At 41.9% G+C, this 25,536-nt stretch overlaps 3 protein-coding genes across 7 annotated transcripts in view; 2 read left to right on the top strand and 1 right to left on the bottom strand.

Moving 5' to 3' along the window:
* Positions 1 to 2,346, top strand: part of LOC127003389 (cytochrome P450 2L1-like) — a 7,305-nt gene extending 4,959 nt beyond the window's left edge. For both annotated transcript variants that reach the window (XM_050869950.1, XM_050869951.1), the window contains 3 exons: positions 1,180 to 1,297; positions 1,418 to 1,562; positions 1,682 to 2,346. In XM_050869950.1, coding sequence (XP_050725907.1) covers positions 1,180 to 1,297; positions 1,418 to 1,562; positions 1,682 to 1,869 — 451 coding nt within the window. In that variant the 3' untranslated portion in view covers positions 1,870 to 2,346. The remainder of the gene's footprint in view (positions 1 to 1,179; positions 1,298 to 1,417; positions 1,563 to 1,681) is intronic.
* The window catches only part of LOC127003388 (dynein axonemal intermediate chain 7 homolog), a 14,573-nt gene extending 336 nt beyond the window's left edge, over positions 1 to 14,237 (bottom strand). Inside the window, exons 1-19 of one of the 2 annotated variants that reach the window (XR_007757058.1) lie at positions 13,854 to 14,237; positions 13,571 to 13,665; positions 12,957 to 13,143; positions 12,163 to 12,224; positions 11,822 to 11,900; positions 11,533 to 11,607; positions 10,924 to 11,022; positions 10,260 to 10,346; positions 9,730 to 9,883; positions 9,394 to 9,455; positions 9,250 to 9,292; positions 8,792 to 8,959; positions 8,378 to 8,540; positions 7,806 to 7,929; positions 7,316 to 7,465; positions 6,519 to 6,614; positions 5,797 to 6,021; positions 5,172 to 5,273; positions 4,003 to 4,501 (exon numbers count right to left, since the gene is read on the bottom strand). Coding sequence is in view for 1 of the 2 variants with exons in the window: in XM_050869949.1 (XP_050725906.1) it covers positions 4,364 to 4,501; positions 5,172 to 5,273; positions 5,797 to 6,021; positions 6,519 to 6,614; positions 7,316 to 7,465; positions 7,806 to 7,929; positions 8,378 to 8,540; positions 8,792 to 8,959; positions 9,250 to 9,292; positions 9,394 to 9,455; positions 9,730 to 9,883; positions 10,260 to 10,346; positions 10,924 to 11,022; positions 11,533 to 11,607; positions 11,822 to 11,900; positions 12,163 to 12,224; positions 12,957 to 13,143; positions 13,571 to 13,665; positions 13,854 to 13,865 (2,121 nt within the window). In the remaining variant the exon portion in view is untranslated. Of the gene's footprint in view, positions 1 to 2,880; positions 4,502 to 5,171; positions 5,274 to 5,796; positions 6,022 to 6,518; positions 6,615 to 7,315; positions 7,466 to 7,805; positions 7,930 to 8,377; positions 8,541 to 8,791; positions 8,960 to 9,249; positions 9,293 to 9,393; positions 9,456 to 9,729; positions 9,884 to 10,259; positions 10,347 to 10,923; positions 11,023 to 11,532; positions 11,608 to 11,821; positions 11,901 to 12,162; positions 12,225 to 12,956; positions 13,144 to 13,570; positions 13,666 to 13,853 lie in introns of those variants that run through there. The other variant, XM_050869949.1, reaches the window with a different exon arrangement.
* A 257-nt stretch (positions 14,238 to 14,494) lies between these two features.
* LOC127003390 (terpene synthase-like) lies at positions 14,495 to 24,681 on the top strand. 3 transcript variants are annotated; one of them, XM_050869952.1, is made up of 9 exons: positions 14,622 to 14,708; positions 14,943 to 14,993; positions 15,627 to 15,703; positions 15,859 to 16,013; positions 16,247 to 16,391; positions 16,756 to 16,876; positions 17,282 to 17,421; positions 17,740 to 17,842; positions 18,436 to 24,681. In XM_050869952.1, exons 2-9 carry the CDS (start codon positions 14,981 to 14,983, stop codon positions 18,627 to 18,629), a joined length of 948 nt encoding a protein of 315 aa, XP_050725909.1. In that variant the 5' UTR covers positions 14,622 to 14,708; positions 14,943 to 14,980; the 3' UTR covers positions 18,630 to 24,681. The 3 variants fall into 3 exon arrangements, with proteins under 3 accessions (XP_050725911.1, XP_050725910.1, XP_050725909.1); XM_050869954.1 differs by lacking the exon at positions 14,943 to 14,993 and having other exon boundaries at positions 14,495 to 14,646; XM_050869953.1 differs by lacking the exon at positions 14,943 to 14,993 and having other exon boundaries at positions 14,600 to 14,708.
* The last annotated feature ends 855 nt before the right edge of the window (positions 24,682 to 25,536 follow it).

The raw sequence follows: 25,536 nt of genomic DNA, 5'->3' as shown, positions 1-25,536 counted from the left end.
TTTCGGTTGGAGAGTTGTCCTTTGTTTTTGTTCTTTTAGTTGATGTTTGTATTTTTGTTTTCAAGGGGGTCCTTCACTGAACTCGACCTGCCATCTGGTGGCCCTGCTGGAGCCTCTGCCAGAGCCAAACCTGCGACGGGCTGGGGTCCAGCGAGGCTTAACTGACATTTTTCTGTACCAAACTAGCAAAATATTAGAGTTATAATGGTCACTATCATGTTTACACCAAAAAATCTGAGTGGTGCACATTATTCATGTCGTTATAATGAACACTGTTGGCAAAACAAGAGCATTCATCGATATATCCTACAACACTCCATCCCGTGGTGAATAAAGGATTGCATGAATGCGGCCTCTTGGGTAAATATTTCCTTCATGCAAGAAAAGAAAAATCCAAGTCCGGCATAGTGTCATGCTCTCAATTTCTTACAGTAATGGTGGAAGGTAGTGTTGAAAATTTTGCCACTAAACATTCCTCGGGTGGCACGGCGCTGCCTCAACACGCTGCACTCCTGTCTTTCCAATCAGGGCACGGGAGTTTGCTTACACTGATGCTAAACATATCGTTTGTTGCTAAACTTTTTCATATTTCAAATATATATCATAATACATACATCTTATAATATTACCTTCACTATATGGAAATTAAAAAGAACAATTTATTGCATGTGACGATTGTTTGTGGAGGAAAAAAATTATTTCCTATTTCTTGCATTTCCCCGTTTTTTCTTTAAATATTACTAGTAAGTCGAGTGTCTCTATACCGTAGCTATGATAAAAATATGTGATTTCCAATTACTAGCGAAAAACTAATAAAAAAAAAATTTGGACGTAGGTAGCATGCATAATTTTTTGGTAGTTCCATCAGGGCCACCAGATGGCAGGTCGAGCTCAGTGAAGGACCGCATTTATTCTAGCTCTTGTTCTTTTAGTTTTTTTACTATATTGTTATTTCCCTTGTTCGTATGCTCCTTCGTCTCCTAATTCTCGTATGTTGTCCTTGTTTTTCTTTATCTTGCTTATCCATTCCTTAATCCATTTATCTTCGTGCCTCCGTCTCACATCAACACACACACTCACCCTCTTAATAACTGCAGCTACACTGACTCCTTTCACGTCATCCCTCTGTTTGCTATTTACCCTTTGTTCACTTTTCCCGTCTATGCCTCACCCCCACAGGCTACCCTACACAGAGGCGGTGGTCCACGAGAGCCTAAGAAAAGCCTCTCTGGTGTCTCTTGGAGCTCAACATATAGCCACCCGGGACACCCAGCTAGGAGGCTACAGTATTCCAAAAGTAAGGTCCATTCACGCACTTTGCATTCACATTATTCTTACATCATCAAGGGCTCGATTTTCTTTGTCTTCCAAGAACAGTTATATCATTAGCAGCTCAGCTGACCTCCCCTCTCCGCAGGGCACGATAATCACCGGTTCCTTTTTTGCGATGCATGATGACCCCCGCTACTGGGACAGCCCTGAGGAGTTCCGTCCAGAGCGTTGGCTGAACGCGGAGGGCAAGTTTGTGGCCAAGAAGGAAGGTTTCATGCCATTCGGGTCCGGTAAGGTCACATTTTAGTGTTGCCTCGTTTACTACAGCAGAAATATGAATCCTCTTGTAGTCGATTAGTCATCTTTTCATCTTTTGCGTTCGTCTCAACACTTGTTCTGTATCCTTCAGGAAAGCGGCAGTGTGTCGGGGAGGGGCTGGCACGCATGGAGCTCTTCATTTTCTCGGTGGCACTCGTTCAGAACTTCTCCTTCGCTCCTCCTCCGGGCAAGAAGATCGACCTGCGCCCCGTAGCCTTTAATCCCATTCTGCACGAACCGAAGGGCTCCGAGAAGGTGGTGGTGACAGTGCGCCCGTAATTACTCTCGCCGTCAGACTACCTTGCACAGATAAATACTTAGTTTATTCTAGAGACCTTTTTCACCCCTTTTACAAGGGCGTCTGCTAAAGAGAATTCGGTGGTCATTCACATTAAAATGGCCCTCGACTTCCTCAGCGAGACCCCTGACATACTCTCCTTATCTCTCCTCAGGAGAGCTCTAGTCCTATAGCTACAGTGCCCTATTCCCAGCAAGCCTGGTAGCGCAACTCTTCTCAGTATTCTCTATTGTCTCCGCCGAGGTAAATCCATTCCTAGATCTCGGGCGCTCCCCAAACCACTCCTTGGCAGCTCTCAGAGTTTCACGTTTGAAGGTATCCCACAGTTCTACAGGGTTCTCAAGGGTGCTGAGCACATTGAACTGATCTGAGGCTGTCACTGTATACTCCTGAGCACATGTTAGGTCTTTTAGCCACAGTATATACACAAAAATATATAAATAAATAATACAAAATGATGTTGTTCTAGTTTCTACTATTGAATTACATCCTTATGTTTTGAATCATAATATTTTGCTTTTTTAGCCACTCAAGAAAGCCAAGGAAAGAAATATTACATGCTGCTGAAGGTCTGTGAAAACTCCATGTGACAAAGGTCAATAAAGCCCTTGGATAGAATTTGAATCCTTAATCCTATTTTCTCCGGCGAGGTGTTGGTCTGTGCGGCCACTCTCTGCCTCACGGAGCGTACTGTGTCACTCAGGTCCTTGCGGTAGCGTCGCCGCCATGTTTGCAGATCAGCTGACGGGCACAACACAAGAACATCACAGCACTCTACACTTCGACTTCGACAACTCGTATTTTCTCATTACAAAATAGTTCTTATCTTTACATTACTTTGATAATATTTACTTAAAGAATATACTTTAATATGTAGCGGAGGGACCCGAGGCACTTCTGAGGACATATTCTGCTTTGTATTAGTATATAGATGTGTAACTGTAATGAAAGCACAAATGCACGAAAATGAGTTAAGTTAAATAGTAAATAAGTATTTTCTCTCATTTATTGGGCTTTAACTCTCCATTGCATTACATCTTCAAACACGGTTCTTGAATCTGCACACTTTTTCGACTTTGTTCGTTTAGTATACGTCCCGGAGTGAAAATATCTAGAGGGTCATAATTGGTCTTCAACTCTGTGACACACACACACACACACACACACACACACCTCATGAAGACTTAGCATTTATCATCCGGGTTATCATGATTATGAATAAATACAGATCCTTCTATACGCATGACATTTGTGTAACCTGCCATAGCCTTGAGTTTGGTAAGCTTTGAAAATATGAATGAAAGCAATGCAACAAGTTTTGAGAGAGAGAGAGAGAGAGAGAGAGAGAGAGAGAGAGAATGTGTGTTCCTTCCTTGAATAGCCTATTATCGAATGAAAAGCCAATGAGACAAATGCAGCATGGAGGCCTCGCGCAGCTATAGCATATGCCTACAACTTATCTGCTGAACCACCGACCAGTGTCTGACGAGTGTGGTCGCTAAACTGCACGAAAGCATCGAAAGATATATGGATAGAATATTAATATCTACTAGAAGAGATACAACTGATTTGAACCAGCGTATACTCGAACCCGTCACGGCGGAGCGTTAAATCTCTTCACCTATTACAGTGGGCTTAATTTGAACACTGCTAATTCCTTTTGCAAACAGGTAGCCAATACATACTCCAAGCTCAAGCACTTTGTTCGACTCTAATAATTAACAATGACATCCACGTGAAATAATCTATAGGCTATAGATATATATAGGGTTAGGTGAGGTGGACACAACCCGTTCTACTAGTGGGAAAATATTCATTAACCAACACACAACACAGGGACTGGGGAACACTGCCAACTCTCTCTTTTTTACTTTTCGGAGCTAGTGTCACGTACCCTCTAGTATCTTTATATCTATTCACATATACGCAGCTTACAAATAAACATGAAAACGAAATATACAGCAAAATACTTATATAACTAGTCTTGCTTCTCTCTCTCCCTCTCTCTTCGACTTAGATGAATTCCCATTACAATGTTCCTCTTTATCGCCTCTCCCCGCTCTCCCCGCCCTTCCACAATACAGGTGATATGTTAGTGAGTTTGTATGACCTACCTGGTGGTTAATCCTTAAAATAACCTTGGAAAACACGAATATGTATAGGACGGGGCGGGCGACACTCTACGAATTCAAAGTAAACAACACACGCGGAAGGAAGCACGAGAAGCGCACACGAGATTTATTAATTGGATCGTATAACATGTAACTATTTATTGCCTTTGTACGTTTTAGAATGTAAATAATGTTACACCCTGCTTCTTTTCCTTTCGCTCTTCGTCATCATAGCTCCAAATAAGGTCATCCAGCCTGCCGAATTACCTGACGTGACGTTGAAATGAGCATACTCACGTCCCCCCCCCATCTCTCTCTCTCTCTCTCTCTCTCTCTCTCTCTCTCTCTCTCTCTCTCTCTCCGTTCAGCAGTAGGATATCACTGAGGCGGACTTGAGCACGTGGTGAATGGTATGGATGAAGACCGGCGAGGCTTCCTGTACAGTCTGCCGCACAGAGTCGCCCATCTCCCCGAGGACCAGCTGGTACAGGTCGGCGTAGTACTGCAACACACACAACACACTAGTCACACTCAGGGCGAATCACAACATGCAGCACAATAACAATTTACAAAACTATATAATGCACACTCACGCCACAAGACACCATAACACAGCTAACAAAATAACACAACACACACATCCTCTCCCTAATCCCATTTTCTTGAACGTTTCGGGGCTTAAGGGGCTATTACACTGGGCAAATTTTCCGGGGATCTTCAGTCAAACCACAATTTCCGCTGGCGTGGTTCTCACATTTCCGTGGTTTTCTGACGTGTCCACGATCTTCCAAAGCCATGGTAGATTTCACCGAAGGACGACGGCATTACTCACCATCACCATCAGCAGCAATAACGAGAAACAAATGAGAACCACGCCAGCGGAAATCGTGGTTTGACTGAAGATCCACGGAAAATTTGCCCAGTTGTGATTGTTTTGGGTATTTCCACGTGCAATTTTGTGCGCCTAGTGATATTTTGACAAGGTCTCTGCACTACGAATGTGAAAATAACATTCATAAAAACCCGATTAATCTCTTTTATGGTCTTCTGGAAATATTTGTTGAGAACGGAATTGCGAATACATGCCTTGGAAGATAGTGTTAATGGCGTCATCTACCCTTACATGCAACTGGCTATCCCCTTGCACCCCTCCTCCCTTTACTTATCCTCACCTTACTCTCTTCCTCGTCAGCGGTGGAGAAAGCTTGCGAGATCTCCGTGCACTCGAGGATAGACGTCTTCTGCGGCGTTACAAGCACAAGCGGCTGGCCCGTCTATGCAAGATTTACATAGATTTACATAGATATACCTAGATATTCAGACAGCACAGATCCTATGGTCCTGACTAGGTGGTCCTTAAACGTCAATGAAATCACATAAAAAAGAATGCCACCAATACTTTGAATTTCTACTTTAGCGAATATTAAATTGCAAGAAATGGCGGTCGAGCCCCCACAAACATCGAAAATGAGACTCCACTGCTAGCTTTTAAGAGACACATGTAATCTAGAGACCAGAGAGACCTATGCCTAACTACTCACCTTCGATTCCGATTAATTTACTCGCATATTTTATAGTCTTAAGAATTACTTATACGGATTTAACTCATTCATGTTTTTGTTGAAGAGATGGTAATGGCTGTTTTTACTGAGATAGATAGATAGATAAATAGATACATATGTACATAGATTAAAAGATAAACAAATAGATATTCAGATAGACAGATAGAGATATGGAGATCACCTTCACATCTTCACGAACACCCACGCACACACACAAACTTCAGCAACTTCTCACCTGTGTATCATCAGCTGAGAGTTTCTTGGTCTTCATCTGGAACACGAGTTTGGTCTGCCCGGCGAGGAGGTTCCAACGGCTCCAGGCGAAGTGCAGGGCGGGGGCGACGAAGGCGAGGCAGCGGTAGAGGTGCTGCTCGGTGGGCCGGTGTTTGGTGGGCAGACCGTCGATGTAGCAGTAGGAGTCACGGTCAGGAAACAAGTTGATGCCGTAGAATTGTAGTGTCTGTGTGGTGTGGGGGGTTAGGAGGGGGAAGGACGGAGGAGAGGGAAGGGAGGGAGAGGAAGTGTGTGTGAGATAGAGAATATAGATAGAGATAGAGGAGAGGGAGAGTGTTACCAGACTCATTATCATTTTTATCAATATCGTTATCATTACAGCAACAATAACAACAACAACACAACTACTACTATCATAGCTACTACTTCTACTACTACTACTACTACTACTACTACTACTACTACTACTACTACCCTACTACAATTCCGTACTATTACCACCACTACCACCACCACTAATATTACTACTATTACTACTACTACTACTACTACTACTACTGCTACTGCAACTACTACTACTACTACTACTACTACTACTACTACTACTACTACTACTACTACTACTATTACCACCACCACCACCACCACTACAACATTAATATCCACTGATACTATCAACGTCTTCCTGCCCCTCAGCTGGACGAAACACCTTAATCAGCCCACCTTGATAAGTATGTTGGGCTTCATGGGCTTGCCGTACAAGTGGGAGAGGGCAGTGCGCGCCCCGTCCTGCAGGTTGGCCAGACACACCTGTCCCTCCTACACACAGACAGGTAGATAAATGATTAAACTGCAAGCGGACTTTTTTTGTTTTTATATATTTATGCCCTTGAGCTGCTTCATTTTCTGTATAAAACATCTCTTGGCTTTATGTGTGAAAAAGGAATCTGTATTATTATAAATATTGAGCTGTGGAGAGAACAAAAAGAAAGAAGAAAACTTGATACATAAAAAAACTGCTGGTCTGATGAAAATGAATGTTAGTGAAATGCCAGAATTTTTATCTTTACTACACTCACACACGTCCTCTGCGTGTAACGAAACACACGAGAAATTAATCCAGACAAGGAAAGGTTTACCGGCTCCGGGGATCGAACCCGCGACCAGCGTAACGGAAGAGCCACTCCTTTACCAGTCGGCCAAAAAGGTACCCCCTGGCTAAGTGGGTTATGGGAGGCTCACCCATCAGGCAATGGAGGAAAGGGCACGGAAACTAAATATTGTTTAAAAGTAACGTTATTACAGACATGGACAGCAAAACTACCAAAAGAGGAGAAAATGGTGTGAATATTGATGAAAAAAATACTAGGTAGTTACCCTAAATTACAGCTTCGAAAGAAAAAATCAGCGCTCTAAACAAAATAAAAGGAAATTTAAACTACGGCAAATATCAGATGAGACAAAAACATACACTCACGAGACTGAACACATAAATGGTAGGGAAAAAAAATAAAACTAACCGTGATGGTGAAATCTGCAACCACCACCGCAGCGATGAGGGTAAGGGAAACAGATCCGGGGCCCAGCGGCTTGAGCTCCCAATTCTGGAAGGGAAGGTTGGCGAAGCGGTTCATGGCGAGGCCCATCACGCCCAGCCTAGTTGTGCGAACCTGAAAAAGAGAAGCCATAGAGAAAATATAATTGGAGTAATAAAGTAGTAATAGTGACAGTAATAATAATGAGAATGAGCCACAGATAGATAGAAGGGATAGACCGAAGAGACAGAAGATATGATGATAAATATAAGAGCAATAGTGATAAGAACAGTGATAGTGAGACAGATAAACAGAAGGGGAAGAAGAGAGTAGAGAGAACAGATAATAAATACAAGAACCATAGGGATAAAAATAGTGAAAATGAGCCATAGATAGATGAAAGAGATAAAAGCTAGAGGATAGAATAGATAGAATAGAACGTCTCTCTCTCTCTCTCTCTCTCTCTCTCTCGTACCTGCATCACGCACTGGTCCTCATTGTACTTCACGTCCTGGAAGTACTCGTTGGACCAGCACCGCTTCTGCTCGTCCCACAACACCATCTGCGGGGGCTCGAACCAGAAGGCGGAATCCGGGAGTCTGTGGAGGAGTGACTGACTCACTGACGGGATGACTAACTGACTCACATATTAATGGAAAGGTTTATTGACTACCTCACGCACTGACTGTCTGACGCACTGACTGACTGATTGGCTGACTTATTTATACGAGATTACCACAATATTTCCACTGTCTACAAGAATGGTGTGTGCTGCGGGCGGATCATTACATCTAACAGTGGCGCGTAAAGTCTACGGACACAATCAACCACGTTTGAATTACACAGCGCCAGCACGTCCAGGTGAGTCTGATGCTGCCAACCATAACGGACTTTCTTGTATTAGAGGTGATTTAAGGGAAGTGACATAGTAACATGTAACACGAGGTCATATGTTGCTGACACTACTTCCTTGGGAGGCGTGACAAACACTGCCAAGGCGCCACAGGAACAATTTAATTTAATAGACACACACTCAATCTTTCTTACTTGATGGTTATAAGGAGAAGCTTCTGTAGTTCTCGCTCCAGCTGCCTCATCTCCTGCTCCACCGCCTCCGGGTCCCGCCGCCGCTGCCCCGCCGCCTCAGGGGCTGCCGGCGGGTTGTACTGAGCCACCCAGTGAACACGAGACACCGAGCATACTTCTTCCACTGGCGTTGGCAGGAGAACAAGGAAGGTGGAAGAGATTATAAGTGGTTGTCTTGCTGGATGTTATGGTTTTCTTCTTCCTCCTCTTCGTCTTTCCTTCACACCTACTCCATATCCTTCCCATCTTTGATCTACTCATGTGAACGAAAAGGAAAAGAAAGAAAAGGAAAAAGATGACACGCATTACACACAACAGAGAGAAGATATCTAAAATTGCAAAGTAGCACACACACACACACACACACACACACACCTTGAGTAATGGTACACTCGGCCAGGACGCGGGGCTGGGGCGGCACCTCCAGCAAGTCGATGGTGTACACGCCGCCCTGGATACGGTACCGACGAAGGTTCAGCTCCCCGTAGGCCGTCTCGGTGAAGTGGGGTGGCTTCGACTTCTTAGCAGTCACTGGCGGCCCCCCTGGGAGGAAGAGAGGCGAGGAGACGGGATGAGAAGTTGCACGCAGGGTAACTGGAGACAAGGTGATTCAAGAGCGAGATGCCACAGGGTGAAAACAATCCTTGGTGTAATAGAAACAATGAAGATAATTTAGGATGATTGGATACAGGATAAATGAAGGCATAGTGAATGGATACAAGACGGAATGAAGGCAGAATGAGTGCAGACAAGGTGAAAAAGGAAGGGTGTGTTGTAGCAGAGGTAGTAGTAGCAGTAGTAGTAGCGGTAGTAGTGGTTATTGCCTCACTCACCCATCTTTTCACCTTCCTCTCCCTTTTCCTTGTCTTTGCCGCCCTGAAAGAAGAAATATCAAAGGTAAGCAGCTCATAAACACAACAGAGGGGGAACAGCAGGAGGAGAAGGAGGAGGAGGAGGAGGAGGAGGAGCCTGCTTACCTCTGCCTGCTGCTTTTCCTGCTCCTCTGCGGGGGCGGCTTCCTCGTCAGGGTCCTCTGCCTCTGTAGGTCGAACAAACAGATATTAAGATACATACAATACCAAACAAGATACAAGAAATTTCACAAGTTTTCAGTATATGGTTTTGGGGCTTAAAAATCTGCTGAGTCGAACCGTGGTATATCACAAGGCAAGAAGGAAACCGCAAAGGGGAGGCTGTTGCAGAGGTTAAATCCCCGACCATCAAGTAACCGAAGACCAAGCATACAGAGATACAAAGATACAAAGATACAAAGGAAGAAGCGTCAGAGGTCTACAGAAAAAAAGGAGACTCACCAAGAAGGCTGCAGTCCGGCTCTGGCACGTCGGGGCTGTTGTAGGTGCGGGCAAACTTGGAGTAGTGGTCGTACTCCGTCCTCATCACCCTCACCACGCACTCCGCTTCTGCCAGGTCCTCCGGCAGCGTGAAGGTGAACCCGAGCTCCTTCACCTGTGTACGGGAAGCAGTTAAGGTGATTGAATGCCCAGGTGAACCCTAAGGCCTGAACCAGAATATGATTATGTTTTTACTTAAGGCAGCCCTACGTTTACTACTATAATGGACTGGACTGGACTGGACTTGACTGAACTGGACTGTGTTTGAGTTGTGATATCTTGAGACTCTTGCAACACTCACACAAATAACATGAATAATAAGAACAAAATTTGATATCAGGATACTTTCAAACCAGGTCAATTTCCAGGTCAACTATACTTTTAGATAATACTTTTATTATAACGACCCAAGTTTTAACAAGTATATCTTTTTCTGCTGCTGTTTGGAATGCTGCATATGAATTTTTTTTTTCTTTATGTGTGTGTCTTACCTCGTGGGAGTTGTTCTTGGGTGACCTGGTGGTGTTGCTCCAGAGGGCGAGGGAGACCAGGGGGGAGGAGGTGAAGAAGGCGTACACCTGGGGAGGGACGCGTGGGCTGAGGAGGAGGAGGAGGAGGAAGAGGAGGAGGAGGAGGAGGAGGAGGGGGCGAAAAGGGGAGGCGAGTCACACTATAATAACTTAATAATAATAACAATAACAAACTATTATACTGTGGTCGAGGTTCATTCCTTCCGTTAAAACTGGAATCTCTCAAAACACTGTGAAGACTAATTTCGATATCTGTGTTAATTATGGAAACAATTTTAGAATACAACCTTTGATCTCGTTCGTAAAATTCGTTTGAGTACCTTCATTATACTACTGTCACTGAGTTTTATGAGGGAAGAAAGAGTATAATGAGGATGAGATAAAAAAGTGAGATGAAAAAATGATGAAATAAAAAAAAGATAAGTGTCTGTCTTGATTTCCCCCTCCCATTATTTTTTTCTCTCTCTTTTTCACTTATTTTCCCTCCCTCTAACCTCTCTTCCTGTCTCTCTATCTCCCTCTTTCTTTACCTCCTGCTCATGTTCTCTCTTCTTATTCCCACTTTCCTATTCCTCTCCCCGCAGCAGCCCATCCTTCCACCCCCTGTGAGTTTTTTTATAGTTACCATGGACTCGAGGTCAAGGTGGGGTCGTAGGTCAAGTAGTTGGTTGTATGTGGCGTCGTCCAGCTTCTCCTTCTGCGCCTCCTGCAACTCCAGCCAGATCTAGCATAAGAGGGAACCAGTAATTACTCCTTCGTCACTTTACTGGTGTGTATCTTTCTGTGTGATATCGTGCAGTGTGGTGTGAAGTTAAGAGTGTCGTGAAAGGTAAGAGGGCGTGAGAGCTTCTTCTTTTCTTCTGCGGCGGAGATGAGCATCGAGTGACCGAGCCCACGCACAGCTATAAGAAAATATATATAGCCTTATAAATCTTCCGAACTTCACTTGTCTACTGATCTTTTTTTCTTCCTCTTCTTAAATTTATTCTTTATTCCCTCAGGCCCATTTTTCTTCCTCTCCATTCCTCTCTCCTTTCTCCTTTAGTTCGCCTATTTTCCCTCTCTGTAGCCTATCCTCTCTTCCTGTTTCTCCTTTCCCCTCCCTCTACCTCCTTTTTTTTCTCTCTTTCTCGCCTTTCACTTATTTTCCCTCCCTCTAGTCACTCTTTCTGTCTCTCCATTCACCCCTGTCTTTATTTTCAACTCCTCCTCCCTTCCCTCCCTTCCCTCTAACCTCTCTCCAGTCCCTCCGTTGCTTCTCCGTGGCGTCGCAGTTCTCCTCCATCACTCCCTCCAGCTCAGAAATCACCTGCGGAAAGAAAACGGGGGTTGGAGTTTCATGTTTCGTTTTCCTTTACGGCTTTCGCTTTTTTAAGACATCTCTGGAAAATGGTGAAATCACTGAAATATAATGCATCAGTTGATCAATTAGGAAGTCATAAGTAAGTGTAAATAAGTAAATAAATGCCAGTAATAAGATTGATAAAGATATAAGTGGATAAGAATGATTAGTGGATTCTTACGTGGATAACTTGGTCAGTCTTCGCCAGCGCTCCCTTCAACGTGGCAGACTCAGGATCAGCCCTCCACAGACTCAGGTATCTATAGAGGATCAACTTATTTCAGTCACGGGCTCAGTGGATGCCTGCTAGAGTCACCGTACACTAAATTGGTTCAGAAGTCCCACCCCTCCTTCCCGTACCCTCTCTCCAAGGTAACATTGAGGCCTATTCTTTAACATTTCGGTCCCCAAGTAGGCTACACACATTTGACAAGAATTTCGTATAAGTTTGGGGCATTTTCAAGGGTAAATTTATGACCCTGGTGGTAGTTTGACCCTTCTTTCACCTTTTAATTATTTTACCTGTTCATTTCCGGCACGCTGGTGGGATCAGGTAAGCCGTCACACTTCATCATCCTCTCCCACTGTAAAGAAAAAGAAAGATACGTACATCGTTGTATGTACTAAAAAATAAATTAAATAATGCTGCAGATTTTAACACACCTCGAAATGCAAAATATAAAAATTGTTTCTTAGCGACCCCTCTTCGATCATATGGGCCCCCAAAAGCGTATATAGAAATCCGTTTTGAAAAAGTCTGAACCTATGCGAGAAAAGGGGAAGAAAAATAGAAAAGATTAAGCTGAAGCGTGACACTGAAGGCGCAAGAAACGAATAAAATAATAATAAACGAAAAATATAAATAAACTAATGAACTAACGATAGCCTAAAAAAATAAGCAACTAATAAAGGAATTCACTAATTAAACAATGCAAGTGAAATATAAAATCGCTAAGCCATCAACTAATACAAACCACTATGTACTGCCTGGGGGTTGGGATGGCATGCTCCTCCCTTCTCCTTTGTTGTTTACTTGCAACAATAAACTATCAATCAATCAATCAATCATCAATCAAACCTAAATAGTGATATATAAAACTCATAACCGTGGCTAATAATCCCTTTTCCATTTCTAAATTACCTCATTAACTGGTTACCTCTATATCTCAACTTCTTTTCCGCGCCCTCGTTCAATTACTTTTTGTTAAAGCAGCGACCAGAGGGCTTCTTTTGCAGTTGTTTTTGCTTATATTGCCCTTGACCTGCCTCCCTTGCTGTAAAGAAAAAAATATATCAAGAGGGAAACAACGCCTGACCTCCTCCTGCTCCCTGAGGCGGCCGCGGGTCAGCTCCATGGTCAGGTCAAGCTGCCTCGTCACCGCCAGCGTCGCCGTCAGTTGCTTGGTCCGCTGCCGCTGTTGCTCTCGCCGCCTTTCCTCCCGCCTGGCAGCCTCCTCGGCCTCTAACGCCCTCTGTGCCGCCGCCTCCTCCTCCTCCCGTAGCCTGAAGATGATGATGATGATGATGGTGAAGAAGCAGGTGAAGATAATGATGATGAAGAAGAACAAGAACAAGAGCAAAAACAAGAACATGCATGAAGAACAAGAGAGAGAGAGAGAGAGAGAGAGAGAGAGAGAGAGAGAGAGAGAGAGAGAGAGAGAGAGAGAGAGAGAGAGAGAGAGAGAGAGATGCAACCAACACGTATTCTGTCACTATTCCTAAAACGTATAGAAGATTGCATGATGTTAACAGAGAGAGAGAGAGAGAGAGAGAGAGAGAGAGAGAGAGAGAGAGAGAGAGAGAGAGAGAGAGAGAGATGCAACCAACACGTATTCTGTCACTATTCCTAAAACGTATAGAAGATTGCATGATGTTAACAGAGAGAGAGAGAGAGAGAGAGAGAGAGAGAGAGAGAGAGAGAGACCTCTACCTTTCCTCCTCAGCCTCCCTCTGCTTTCTCTCCTGTTCAAGGCGCCGCAGCTTCTCTCTTTCCTCCTTACTAAGCTTCCTCGTGCCCGCTGGAGCCTGCAGGAAGAAGAGATCGATATGAAATAAAGTCCTTCCCCACCATTATGTCAAAGCTATTAACTCTAAGCGGACCACGGGAAGCAATTACGAGTAACTTATAAATAATTAATCTCACCATCCACTTTAGACCCGGTAATATTTTGGGAGTTTATAAATACGGTTCTGTTCTATCACTTTATGCTTACCTTGGGTGGCATGATGGACTGATTGACAAGTGCGATGTGTTGTTTAAGTGTTCCTCTTTCACATACGCCGCAGTAATAAAGAAATCAATGTGCTTGTCTGCGTTTATGAAGGAAAATAGAAGGCCTTTAGCTCGGTCGTGGCTCCACCTTGGCGTTCCTGTAGCCATAGCAACGCAGGTGGTGGACCGGTCAAGAAGCTGCCAAGTCTCCCCGCAGTACACACATATATTTCTTTTTAGTATTCTCCGCCTATTACTTCTATTTCTCGGCCCATAATCAGCCCATAGTAGCTGTTTGAGACTGTATTCATGTGGTTTGAGATTGATTTTAATGTATTGTTTCCGTAAAGCCTAGAATCGAGATATTAGGATGGTGAAATAGTGGAATATCAGCTTTGGGTTCAGGGAGCGTCTGCTTTGACATGTCACAGTCACGAGATGATGATGCGACATAATGACTCACTTCGGGAATAACGAAATAAGAAAACCCAGTGAAGAGAGAAATGAAAAACACTGAGAAGGACCAAGAAACAGAGGTAGAAAAGGAAATACAGAGAAAAGGATAGAAAGAATAAGTAGATCATGAGCCGTGCCTGTAACATCAGACTATCGATCATTTCCCAGGAGGCAGAGGAACGGGAGCTGGTGAAACACTCTAAGATGGGAGCAGTGCACATGAGGGATGACGTCATGAGAAAGAGAAATAAGAGAAATACATAAAAAAAGAATCCCTCGGTGCATTGCGTCAACAGCCACAGGAGGAAGAGGAAGATTTGTTTACCTTTCGCCGCATGGTAAAACACTCCCTCAGGTTCTCATATATTTGTTCCTAGCAGACGCCACAGCCTCCCTAACGGTAAACAGACTAATGCACCTCATAGATAAACATTCCTTGGGGTCATAGTATCATTATAAGCAGATAAATACGCTAAGAAAGAGGAGTAATTGTCGCTTAAGTAGGCGGAGGGCGGTTCCTAAAGGTGAAGGGTGGGCGGTTTTCCTCGAATTATACGTCATCTTCATCTTCATTATTCGTCATCTTCACGTGTTCTACCCCTCCGGCTATACCTGGTGATTTCTTTGTCTCCAGTGTGTTAGTAGTGAGCTCGAGAGTCTGCAGTGAGGACAATGGACAGCAAAGGTGAGGTGGTGTTATGATGCATCGGTACTGTTATCGTCTGCATTGTAATCTATTGTTGACGGTTTTTTTCTTTTTGAGTCTGTGGTATGTAACAATATCTGAACGCTTTAAAAGGTGGAAATTGTAATGAATCAGAAAATCAGCCGTGCCAAAAACGTATTATTGTGATTATTTTTATTGATGGTTGGTTCTGTAAAAAGGAACATATAACAATACAATAAACAATCAATCAATCAAGGTGGAAATTGTGATGATATTAAATTTCAACTCTACCGAAATGTATTATTGAGATTGCTGTATTTGAAGGTTATGTTTGTTATTTACTTTGGAAATGAGTAATTTTTGAGATATGAGCTATTTCCAAATAATTAACCAGAAGTTCAGGACTACCTGCATGATATTATCTAGGGGACTATAACCTATTGGTGCTAAATTAGTAACATGCCCCATCTAAATCTAAAACCTACTCTCTTTGAAATTCATAGTGTAACCAAACTAAATTGTGAACCTAGTCACTAAATAATTATTTGAGTCCTAGGAGGTTCAGGCTGGAAGTTAACTCTGCAGCCACTCCCTCCCCACTCCACTTCATCCCCTTCTCTCCAACACCTGTTTTTCCTCACCTTGCTTCAGAGTGTGTGATGGAGGGCAACTCGACCCTTAATGCAGGCACCATCACCAGTGCCAGTGGGGACAAGAAGCAGGACCAGGTGAGCATTAGCAATGAGAAGACTTTTTCTTCTTTCCCTCTCTCTGAATACTGTAAAATTAACAATGATAATGACAATAGAAGTATTTGTTATATAATAATCATAGTTGTAGTAGTAATAATAGTAATAATGATAACCCAATTCTCCACTGACAGGTGTTGCTGCAACCCTTCACCTATGTCCTGCAGTTTCCGGGTAAAATGATCCGTGCTAAGCTGGCTCAGGCGTTCAACTATTGGATGAAGATCCCCGAAGACAAGCTGCTTGCCATCTCGGACATCATACACATGCTGCACAATGCCAGTCTACTGTGTGTACCTCTGTATATAGTTTGGGGAGTTCTTATGTCCATTATTATGTCTTATGTCCATTAATATGTGTGCCTCCATGATGTACTTGTTTGCATGGCTCAGGGCATTAAGTGTACAGCTCACTCAGTGCTTCATCCTCCCTTTTAAGTTGCTCAATAAAAGGGTTCCTGGGGAAAATTGGGAAAGGTTAACTAGAAAGGCAACTTTAATTTATTTTGTTATCCCTTGACAGCATAGACGACATCGAGGACAACAGTGTGCTGCGCCGTGGCATCCCCGTGGCTCACAGCATCTATGGGGTCGCCTCCACCATCAACTCTGCCAATTATGTTTATTTTCTCGGGCTGGAGAGGGTGTTAGCGCTGGATCACCCAGACGTAAGCTCATTTCCTATGATAGAGTTTCTGGTTTTGCTGACCTTTGTGGTTTGGGTGTCTTGTGATACAGTATGATGATAAATGAAAGAACTTTTATTTATTTATTCTAAACTTACATACATAGAAACTTTAGCGAATCAGTTTCACAGTTGCATCAGTAAAATTAGATCATATATATTCATGCTACTATAGAGTGATAACTCCTCACTCTCCTTTTAGATTTTATGGTCACCTCTTCCTTTCCTCTCTCTTTCACACCCTTATGCCTGCCGTCACTGTCTGCAATGTATGTTCCCTACTGATACCTTCCACCCTCTGCTTTCAATTTCTTTTCCCTCACAGCTCCTTCACTCTTCTCCGCCAGGCTACTCGAGTGTTCTGTGAGCAGCTTCTAGAGCTTCACCGAGGGCAGGGGATGGAGATCTACTGGCGGGATTCCTTCACTTGTCCCACTGAGGCTGAGTACCGCCAAATGACCATCCGCAGTGAGTAAGAGGAAGCAGTGAGAGAGTGGATGGGGTCATGAGAGTGAGAGAGGTTAAGAGAGAGAAGGTAGGGTTAAATAAAAGTAAAAGGGAAATGATTTAGATATGTTGTGCAGAGAGAAGAATTTTATGGCAACTGGGTCAGGGTAGCAAAGTTTTATTGGAGGGCTTTATAACAGACAAAATTAGAAGGGACTGACCAAAGGAAATCAGTCAGTCAATAGCTATAACAGATGAACTGAGAAGGGAATGACCAGAGGAAATAGACCTAAAAAAAGTGAGTTGAAAAAGAATTGTGGAAACTGTATGGTGGGGAATGAATGGTTGGATGAAGAAAAATTGGCTGGTAAAAAATGTCAAAAGATGGTTTGATGAGCTGATTATTATTTTTTTTGTTTTCCACAGAAACTGGAGGACTGTTTGGCTTGGCGATAAGATTGATGCAGCTTTTCAGTAGCTCGACGCAGGACTACTCCACCCTCACTGGCATCCTCGGACTCTTCTTCCAGATCCGTGACGACTACGCCAACCTCTGCATGAAGGAGGTGAGTGTTTGTTGCCGTTGCCCCTCACTATCATCACCTTCATTAACCCTCATCATAGTTCTCTTCATCAGCTCATTCTATCAACCCTTATCATGCATCATAATCATCTCTCACCATCATCATCATTATCATTACCAAACCCTCTGAGAACACTGAGCTTGATTTTTTTTTTTTTTTTTTTTTTAGTGCATTAATTATATATACTGTATTTTTTTTCCTTTTACAGTTCAGCACAAAATATTAGGTGATTTTAGTCAGCATTTAAGTGAATTTTTAGTGTACGTCAAAATAATAAGAGTTTTCTCCTTCCCCCAACAGTACAGTGACAGCAAAAGCTACTGTGAGGACCTGACCGAGGGCAAGTTCAGCTTCCCAGTGATTCACGCCATCAGCACCCAGCCAGACGACCAGCAAGTCATCAGTATCCTTGATTATGTGACTTTGTGTGTGTGTGTGTGTGTGTGTAGTCCTGAATGAGCTTAGAGTCCGTGATTGATCTTTGAGTACGACTGGAACCTCACATCACATCCACATACACAACTGGGAGGCAGGACACAACCCCCAACTGATTCCTGTTACCCATTCACTGCTGGCTGGGCAAGGGACATGGATGAAAGGATACTGCCCAACTGTCTCCATTCAGCCTGGGAATCGAACTCAGGATCTCCTGGTTATGAGGCGAGTGTGCTAACCACTGCACTACAAAGCTCCATGTGTGTATGTGTTTGTGTGTATGTGTTTATGTAGGTGGGGAGTAGAGACCTTTTACTACTGGGTCTCTATAGCAAGGAGCAGGCTGTGGCAAGGCAGTGAATGGTGATCTCTTCCTCCTCTAATCTGTTCCATGTCCCTAATTTGTTTTTGTGTCCCATTAAGTTTCTGGGTCCTCTTTATTACTACACAATCAGGTCTCGTCTATCGTTCTCCTCCATATTATTTATTAACTGATTTTCATACCATATTCCTGTTGTTCTGTCATCACCTACCCGCTCCTTCCTTAACCCTCTTTACCAGATATCATTCGACAGAGGCCAAAGGATCTGGAGGTGAAGAGGTACTGCGTGTCGCTCCTGGAAAAGTTTGGGTCCCTAAAACACACGAAGGAGACTCTTCAGAAGCTGGAGGTAGAGGCCCGGCAGGAAATCACCTTGCTAGGGGGCAACCCACACCTCGAGGCACTTCTGGATGAGCTGACAACCAATGTGTAGAGGCACTGGGTTGTCTTATCTGTGACCTGAATGACCTGTTTTTTTGTGTGCTTGTTTATGTGTGTTGTCGAGTTTTTATTTATTTATTTGCTTCGCCATTTTTTGTCATCCTCTTCTTCATGCATTATTTTATTTCTCTCTTTTGTCTTTGGTTCATTGACTTTTAGCTCGTTTCTACCATTGTCCTTATGCAATATATTCTTCATTACCATTTCTTATTCTTTTATAATGTACTAGTTAAGAAGCTGACTTGTTCTCTGTCTCTTCCTCTTCCTCCTTTTCCTCATCATCTTGTTTCTTTCTTTATCCTCTGTTTACTTCCTCTCTCCCTTCTGTAGCTTTTAGTCTCGGTGTCAGTTCACTCAGGTAGTTCAGGCTTCCTTTGTCTCCTCAAGCAAGCTACAGCTTAGGAAAACATGTAGTAGTACTCACACTAAGTCAGACATTGGATTCTGCTGATTACCTCTGGGCTGCAGCGGGGTACTGGAGGGGTGAAGTGATGGACGTGGCTGGCTGCAGGTGGTGCTGTATATTCATTTATTAGTAGTGCTTTATGAGCCAGTGTCAAATTAAATGTACTTTCTATGCAGCTGAACATATTTATTATTTACTGTCTTAGTTATTTAATAATTTATGTTATATGTGTATCCTGTATCCTGAAGAACTACAGAGGAACTATATTATTATAAGGAAAATTGCCTATTTCCTATTCTATAGTAAATTAACCATAGCACAAAACACATTAAAACCTGTAAACTCTATCCAGCTTCAAATACATACTAATACATATATGTAACACATTGATGAAACACGCTTTGGTTCTGTAGAGCATCAGACGTGAAGCCTCATCCTCAGCTCAGTCATGACCTCAGAGCAGAGCCTGTTGCATAGTGGAATGGTGGTGTGCCAACCTTTGAGGCCACCCGTCCTGGTGAGTCAGGCAGAGCAGCACAGATAATCACGGTCTGCTCCCCGGCGTGACTGAGGGATGATGATGAGCTGTGAATATTTTGTTGATGTCTCAAAATGCAGTGCAATCATCTCTGCCAAACTTGAATGTAGTTTGAAAGATCTCAGTCAAATTCTCAGTTACTAGATGTCTTTCTGAAGGAAGCACTGCCAGAATGCACTAAAAGTATGATGACATTAAGTTATTGCTGTGCTGTTTGCCTCTTTCTTGTTTTTTGTTACAATAGAGGTGGATGCAAAGAAATAATTCATGGAGACCTATAATATTCTATATATTTAGTCAGCAAGATGTGATAAAAATAGTATTAAGAGTAATTTTAATTCATCATTTTCATTCCCTATTTCAAAAGTCACAGTCTTCTCAAAGGCATGCTGAGAATCAAATACACTGTTGAATATGATGCCTTTTTAAAAAATGCAGTGAAAGTTGAAGGCAATATAATGCTCTTTAAGATTATATCATAAAATTTCTCTTCATATACATTTAATTTTTTTTGTGAACTGTGACTTATTTTATGTTGCTTTTAATGTCAGATAGTTTCACTGCCATTATATTTTGTACACATAACTCAAGAAACTCAGTACTGCAGCTGCCCAAGATCTCAGAACAGGTAGTGAAAAATAGTCATCAAAGTATTCATATGCACCATGGATCTCCCCTCCACTTGTTGCAACACATATCATTAAGCACCCCAGTGGAGATTCTCCTTACAAGAAACTTTTGACATTCTTTGTAGCGTTTTGTCTTGTCTTGGGATGCCAAGGTGTTAGCTGGAAGTGAGAAAATGAACCTCACCTGCCAAGTGTAGCTTTTTGTGAAAGATATTTATGTTTTATGTTAACCTGGTGGACATATTCCACATGAGTTCAGTCTGTCATCAGAGATGGGGAAGAGGAGGAATTACCCCGTATAATAGTATATGATCCTGCGGAGCATGGTCTAGCACCAGGTTATAATGCCAGCTAAATCCCTGTGAAAATATGCCATAGATACAACCAATAAAAAAAAGAAAATATTACTATTTATCAATTTGATCTACATATTTTTTAAATTTCATTACTTGCAATGTTATAAAAAGTCCTTCAAGGAATTTTTTTCTGGATAAATACTGACAACAGTTGTGGCATATCAGTATAATGTATCTAATCAGAGGGAAAAAAGTATTTTAGAATTAAATGCATGATATATGTAGCAGTATCAGATCTGGTTTAGCTAGGCTTAAGCTTGAATAGATAAATAGTGCTCCCGCTTGAGAAAGAGCTTATGCACCTCTGTAAGATGAATGGCAGTGGAAAGCTTTGATAGGCCCCTGTCCCCCACTCCCTCTACTGTGTGCTTCCAAGTAACACTCAGTGCCTCTCTCTAACCTCCCCTCCCAAGCTGACCTCAGTTCGAGTAGCATATACAAGTGTCCCTGGTGTGCTGAAGGGGCAAGTGAAAGGACAAAAATCCTATGTGAGAAATTTGCTGCTGCACCAGAAACCTTAAAAAATGTTGCCTACTAAAAAGATCTCATGAACCCTTTAACTCTATCTGAATCACTTGAAGATTTTAAGTTGAAACAGAAACGATGGTCATGATCGTTCTGTGACATGTTGATTAGCTAAGTCCTCAAGCCTTAAAGGATGTTAACAGTACATTCAGGTTAGGCAGTTGATATGCAAAGAGTCCATATTAGTAGCCAAAAACACACGAACCTGAAATCAAAGAAATAACTCATAGAATACTTTTTAAATCATTGGATAAGAGGTGAGGAGTGGATAGTAGTAGCGTATGCGGGTCTTTTGCACACCAGGCAGACACACATGCAGAATCCACTCAGCCACCACATGCAGGCAAATTCACGACAGCTGCAAGAAATTTGTAGCAATAAAATAACAAATTACTGTACTTCCCAGTGAGAGAAAAATGGTTCAGTATAATTTTTGAGTCACTGGGAGAAGGTGAAGGATTACAATCATAGAGTCTTCCGATTTATGACAAACAGTTGCTAAAAGGTGTGGAGGAGACAGCCGTGTAGTGGTTAGCCGATGCTTTGATGAGCTTTCAGAGGCAGGAGTTTTATGGTTTATAGCTTTTCTTGTGGCCTCAGGATTTTGGTGATTCATTATTATCATTATTATTATTATTATTATTATTATTATTATTATTATTATTATATATTATTTATTATTATCATTACTATTGTTATTCTATCTCCCTGCCCGGTGTACATGCTTAAAAGGGGACGTAACTTTGTTTTATTTATATCAATCTTATTATTATTAGTTTTTGTTACCATTATCACTTGTTTTGTTATTTTATTCTTCCTTATTTATTTTTCAATTTTTCTATTACTATTGCATCTGGCTTATAGTGAGGGCAGAGAGGGTTGTTAAGTTCCTCTCTAAGGAATCATCAACATCCTAAATGCCCCAAGACTTGCTGTTATTTATTTAACTTTTCACGTCACAGAAGTACGTTGGGTCAGTAGCCATGCAGTGGGCCAGATGCATGAATGGCAACTACTGGTATAGAGTGTGCTTCTGCTTGCTTGCCAATAGATCTCATGTAGGTATTGATAAGTTGTGTGTGTGTGTCAAGGGGGAAGAGGTTTTTGTATAGCACCTTACATTGATTTCCTCATTTTTTTTGTGTGTGTGTTTCATGCTGCCACATATTCCATCATTTACTGTTTTCTGGGGTGCAGTTCAACTCAGGAAACTTCTGCAGTGCCAGTCTCATGTGCTGACCAAGTGTAGTGTGTAGTTTGTGTTGCCTGGATGTGGTGAATTGTGTTGCTTGAATGCAGTAGTTGTAGTCATGTTGAGCAAATGGGGTTCCATGTATTGCTAGAGGACGGTAGTTTGTGTTCCTTGAATGTGGTAGTTCCTTGTGCACTCACTGAAGATTATAGAAAGGCCGTGCAAACTTTTTTTTTTCTTTCTGATGCATGTGGTTATGAAGGAAGTTGTGTCATAATGTGAAATAATATGACTGGCATGGATCTTCTGGCACTACACATATTTCACCAATTGCACGCATCAGAAAGAAAGGGGAATGAGTGCTGAAATCGACGGTGAAGTGTATTGTATCAGTAATATTTCAGTAAGTCTGGTGCCGCTTACAGGACGATGGGTTGCAGAAAGTAGGTGGAATGGTATTGCAATATGCTGTGCTGACTTATGGTCTAATTTTATTTTGTACTTAAATATTGGGTTTAGTGATTTGTATTATGAGGAAATTATTCCAGGTAGGGGTTTTATTTTGTTATGTTTATGATATGGATAATGGATGTATAATATTCATACTTTGTGATAACTATGATGCTGTGGTGCTTTATTTATGTGTGTGTGAGTCACATTTTGTTTTAACTCTACATTGGTAAGGGAGTTGGTTTGAGACTGAACAACAGTCGCTTTATTTTTTATGTATAGCCAGCATTATTTTTATGTATAGTTGATATGTATATTTTGGAAGAGGATCAGTAATTCAGTGTGTACCTGAGGTTGCACTCATTTCTTATTCTTAGTTTTATATGAAAGAAATCAATATGTACTTTATTTTTCAGTTTGAGAAGGGAACATGAAAGACATTGACAGCTTGGTATATGATGTCTTTTCCAAAAATTATTGGGATGTTTCAAAAGCTAGACAAGGGAACATTAGAGAAAAATACAAAAGTTTATTCATCTTGTAACATCTTGGTATGTATTTTAGTGATCCAGCAACCCTGTCTTGGACACTGCAGTACATCCAGATTATTTACCAAAAGTACATCCAAATGATTTCCCTAACAATGTCCCCACAGAGATTATACACTCAGGAGTCTTATTACATATCATGCCTCAGATTCTCACTCACAAGGCAATGCTAGACTGTCCCCAGAGCCCAGCATGTGTGTGTGTGTGTGTGTGTGTGTGTGTGTGTGTGTGTGTGTGTGTTGTTCCTAAAGCAAGTTGATTTATGTATCGTTTTCATTTTATATTTTTATATGACCCCTTTATAGGTTCATGAGGTTGTGATGTATGTCAAGCCATTTATCTTTTATGATGAAATGATACATATTTTTTTCCCATAGTTTTGGGCCATTTGTCATTATGTGGTTAATTGAGTTTTGTCTTCCCCTACCACTGCAGAAGGCACATTCATCATCGGTATTTTCTGTTTCTTCATTCATGGACAAAGTACTCCTCGGCAATGTTACAAATCCTCTACTTTTACATACTCAAAGTCATGTTCTATTTAGTGAAGATTGTGTTGATTCCTACAATACTGCTGTTCCTTTAAATATTACAAGAAACACTGGTAGTACATCAAAGTATGGAACATGAATATATGAGTCGTGATCTGGGCTTCGTGGATACATGCATGTTATTTTGAACAATTATCAAAAACTTCTGGAAAGAATGTATGGGTACCTAATTTACCAAGAAAGATATGTAATGATTTAAACTTACCAAAAATGTGCATAGAAATAATTTGTTGTTATATGTGCAATGACAAGTTTTTGGATGATCAAGAATGAGAATAGAGGTCACAGTTATGAAGAGGATGCAGTATGTGGAATGTGTGAGTGTGTGCATGTGTGTGTGTGTGTGTGTGTGTGTGTGTGTGTGTGTGTGTGTGTGTGTGTGTTTAATTCACCACGGCCTGATCACATGTTGGACTCGTAATCACCAGCAGCTACCCTCCCGACATGGGCAAGTGCTCTTTATCGTCGATCTATGGGTAGTGAGTGTGGTATGAGTGTGTGTGTGTGTGTGTTAAATAATTTCATCACGTTGGCTTGTGTGATAGCTACATTTATTATTATCTTAACGCTGCTAGTTGTGCATAATAATGGCCTCGTGTGCTCAGTTAGCTCTGTCAATAGGGAATCACATGTTAGGCCGTAGTGAGTGATTTTATTGTCCACATGTATGATAATTTGCTGTATAGTATTTATTTCCCTGGTAAGGTGTAGCTCATCACCCAGGTTGTATATGTGTAAACTGTTGCAATATGGGTTTCATTCCGTGGATGTAAACAGTGCAGGGTTTCAATTAATTTGCTTATTATTGAATTGTAACATTCAATAAAATTCTGTCGTGTATACAATTGCTTAAGTGGTTCAATATCCTGTACTTAAAGGTTAGTTCAGACTTGCATTATTTGTTTAGGCAAGGAAAATGAGCTACTTCTCTTTTTTCATGGCAAATGTTTAAATGACTGGAAAAGTTTCACTGCAGTCCTATTAGGTGTTGTTGCCTTGGTTTTATATAATAACTAGGACATTAACCCCTTGACTGTGGATTTCTTACAAGAAGACATCAACAAGCTACAGGAGTTAAACAAAAAGTGGGTGCTACAATTCAATGAAGAAAAATGTTGTCATGCACCTTGGGAGGGGATATCCAGCATACCAATACCACATTGGAAACACTCCACTATCCACCACAGAGACAGAGAAAGACCTGGGACTATATATAATACCAGGCTTCCAGTGAAGGCCAAATCCGTGCCTATTGCAGTGGACGGATTAAAGAGCTGTTATTTGCTAGGAGGATCATGAGATGTGAAATATGACAGTGGTGACTGATATCTGTTAATTGTTGCCTATGTATTAGGTTACTGATACGACATCCATCCCTTTTTAATACTTTGTAGGCAAGGTGTTGGTGAAGGCTTCTTGTACATAATTCATTGAAACATGGTGGCAAAACTTTTAAGACTTTTTCTCACATATAATGGCAACAATTTGAGATAGGTGATCATTAAAGTGTTGACCAATCTTCTGTAAAAGTAAGTGGTGGCTGGCACACAAGACTGAGGTAATTTTTTGGCCTATATGGAGCGTAGAGGCTGTATGGGTCCTTGCTTGGGCCATTTACCTGTATATATTTGGCCATTACCTGTACACCCTTGGCCAATACCTGTACACCTTTGGCCAATACCTGTACACCTTTGGCCATTACCT

The sequence above is a fragment of the Eriocheir sinensis genome, chromosome 25 (assembly GCF_024679095.1).
Source record: "Eriocheir sinensis breed Jianghai 21 chromosome 25, ASM2467909v1, whole genome shotgun sequence".
Taxonomy (NCBI): domain Eukaryota; kingdom Metazoa; phylum Arthropoda; class Malacostraca; order Decapoda; family Varunidae; genus Eriocheir; species Eriocheir sinensis.
This window is presented reverse-complemented; position numbering and strand designations above follow the sequence as displayed.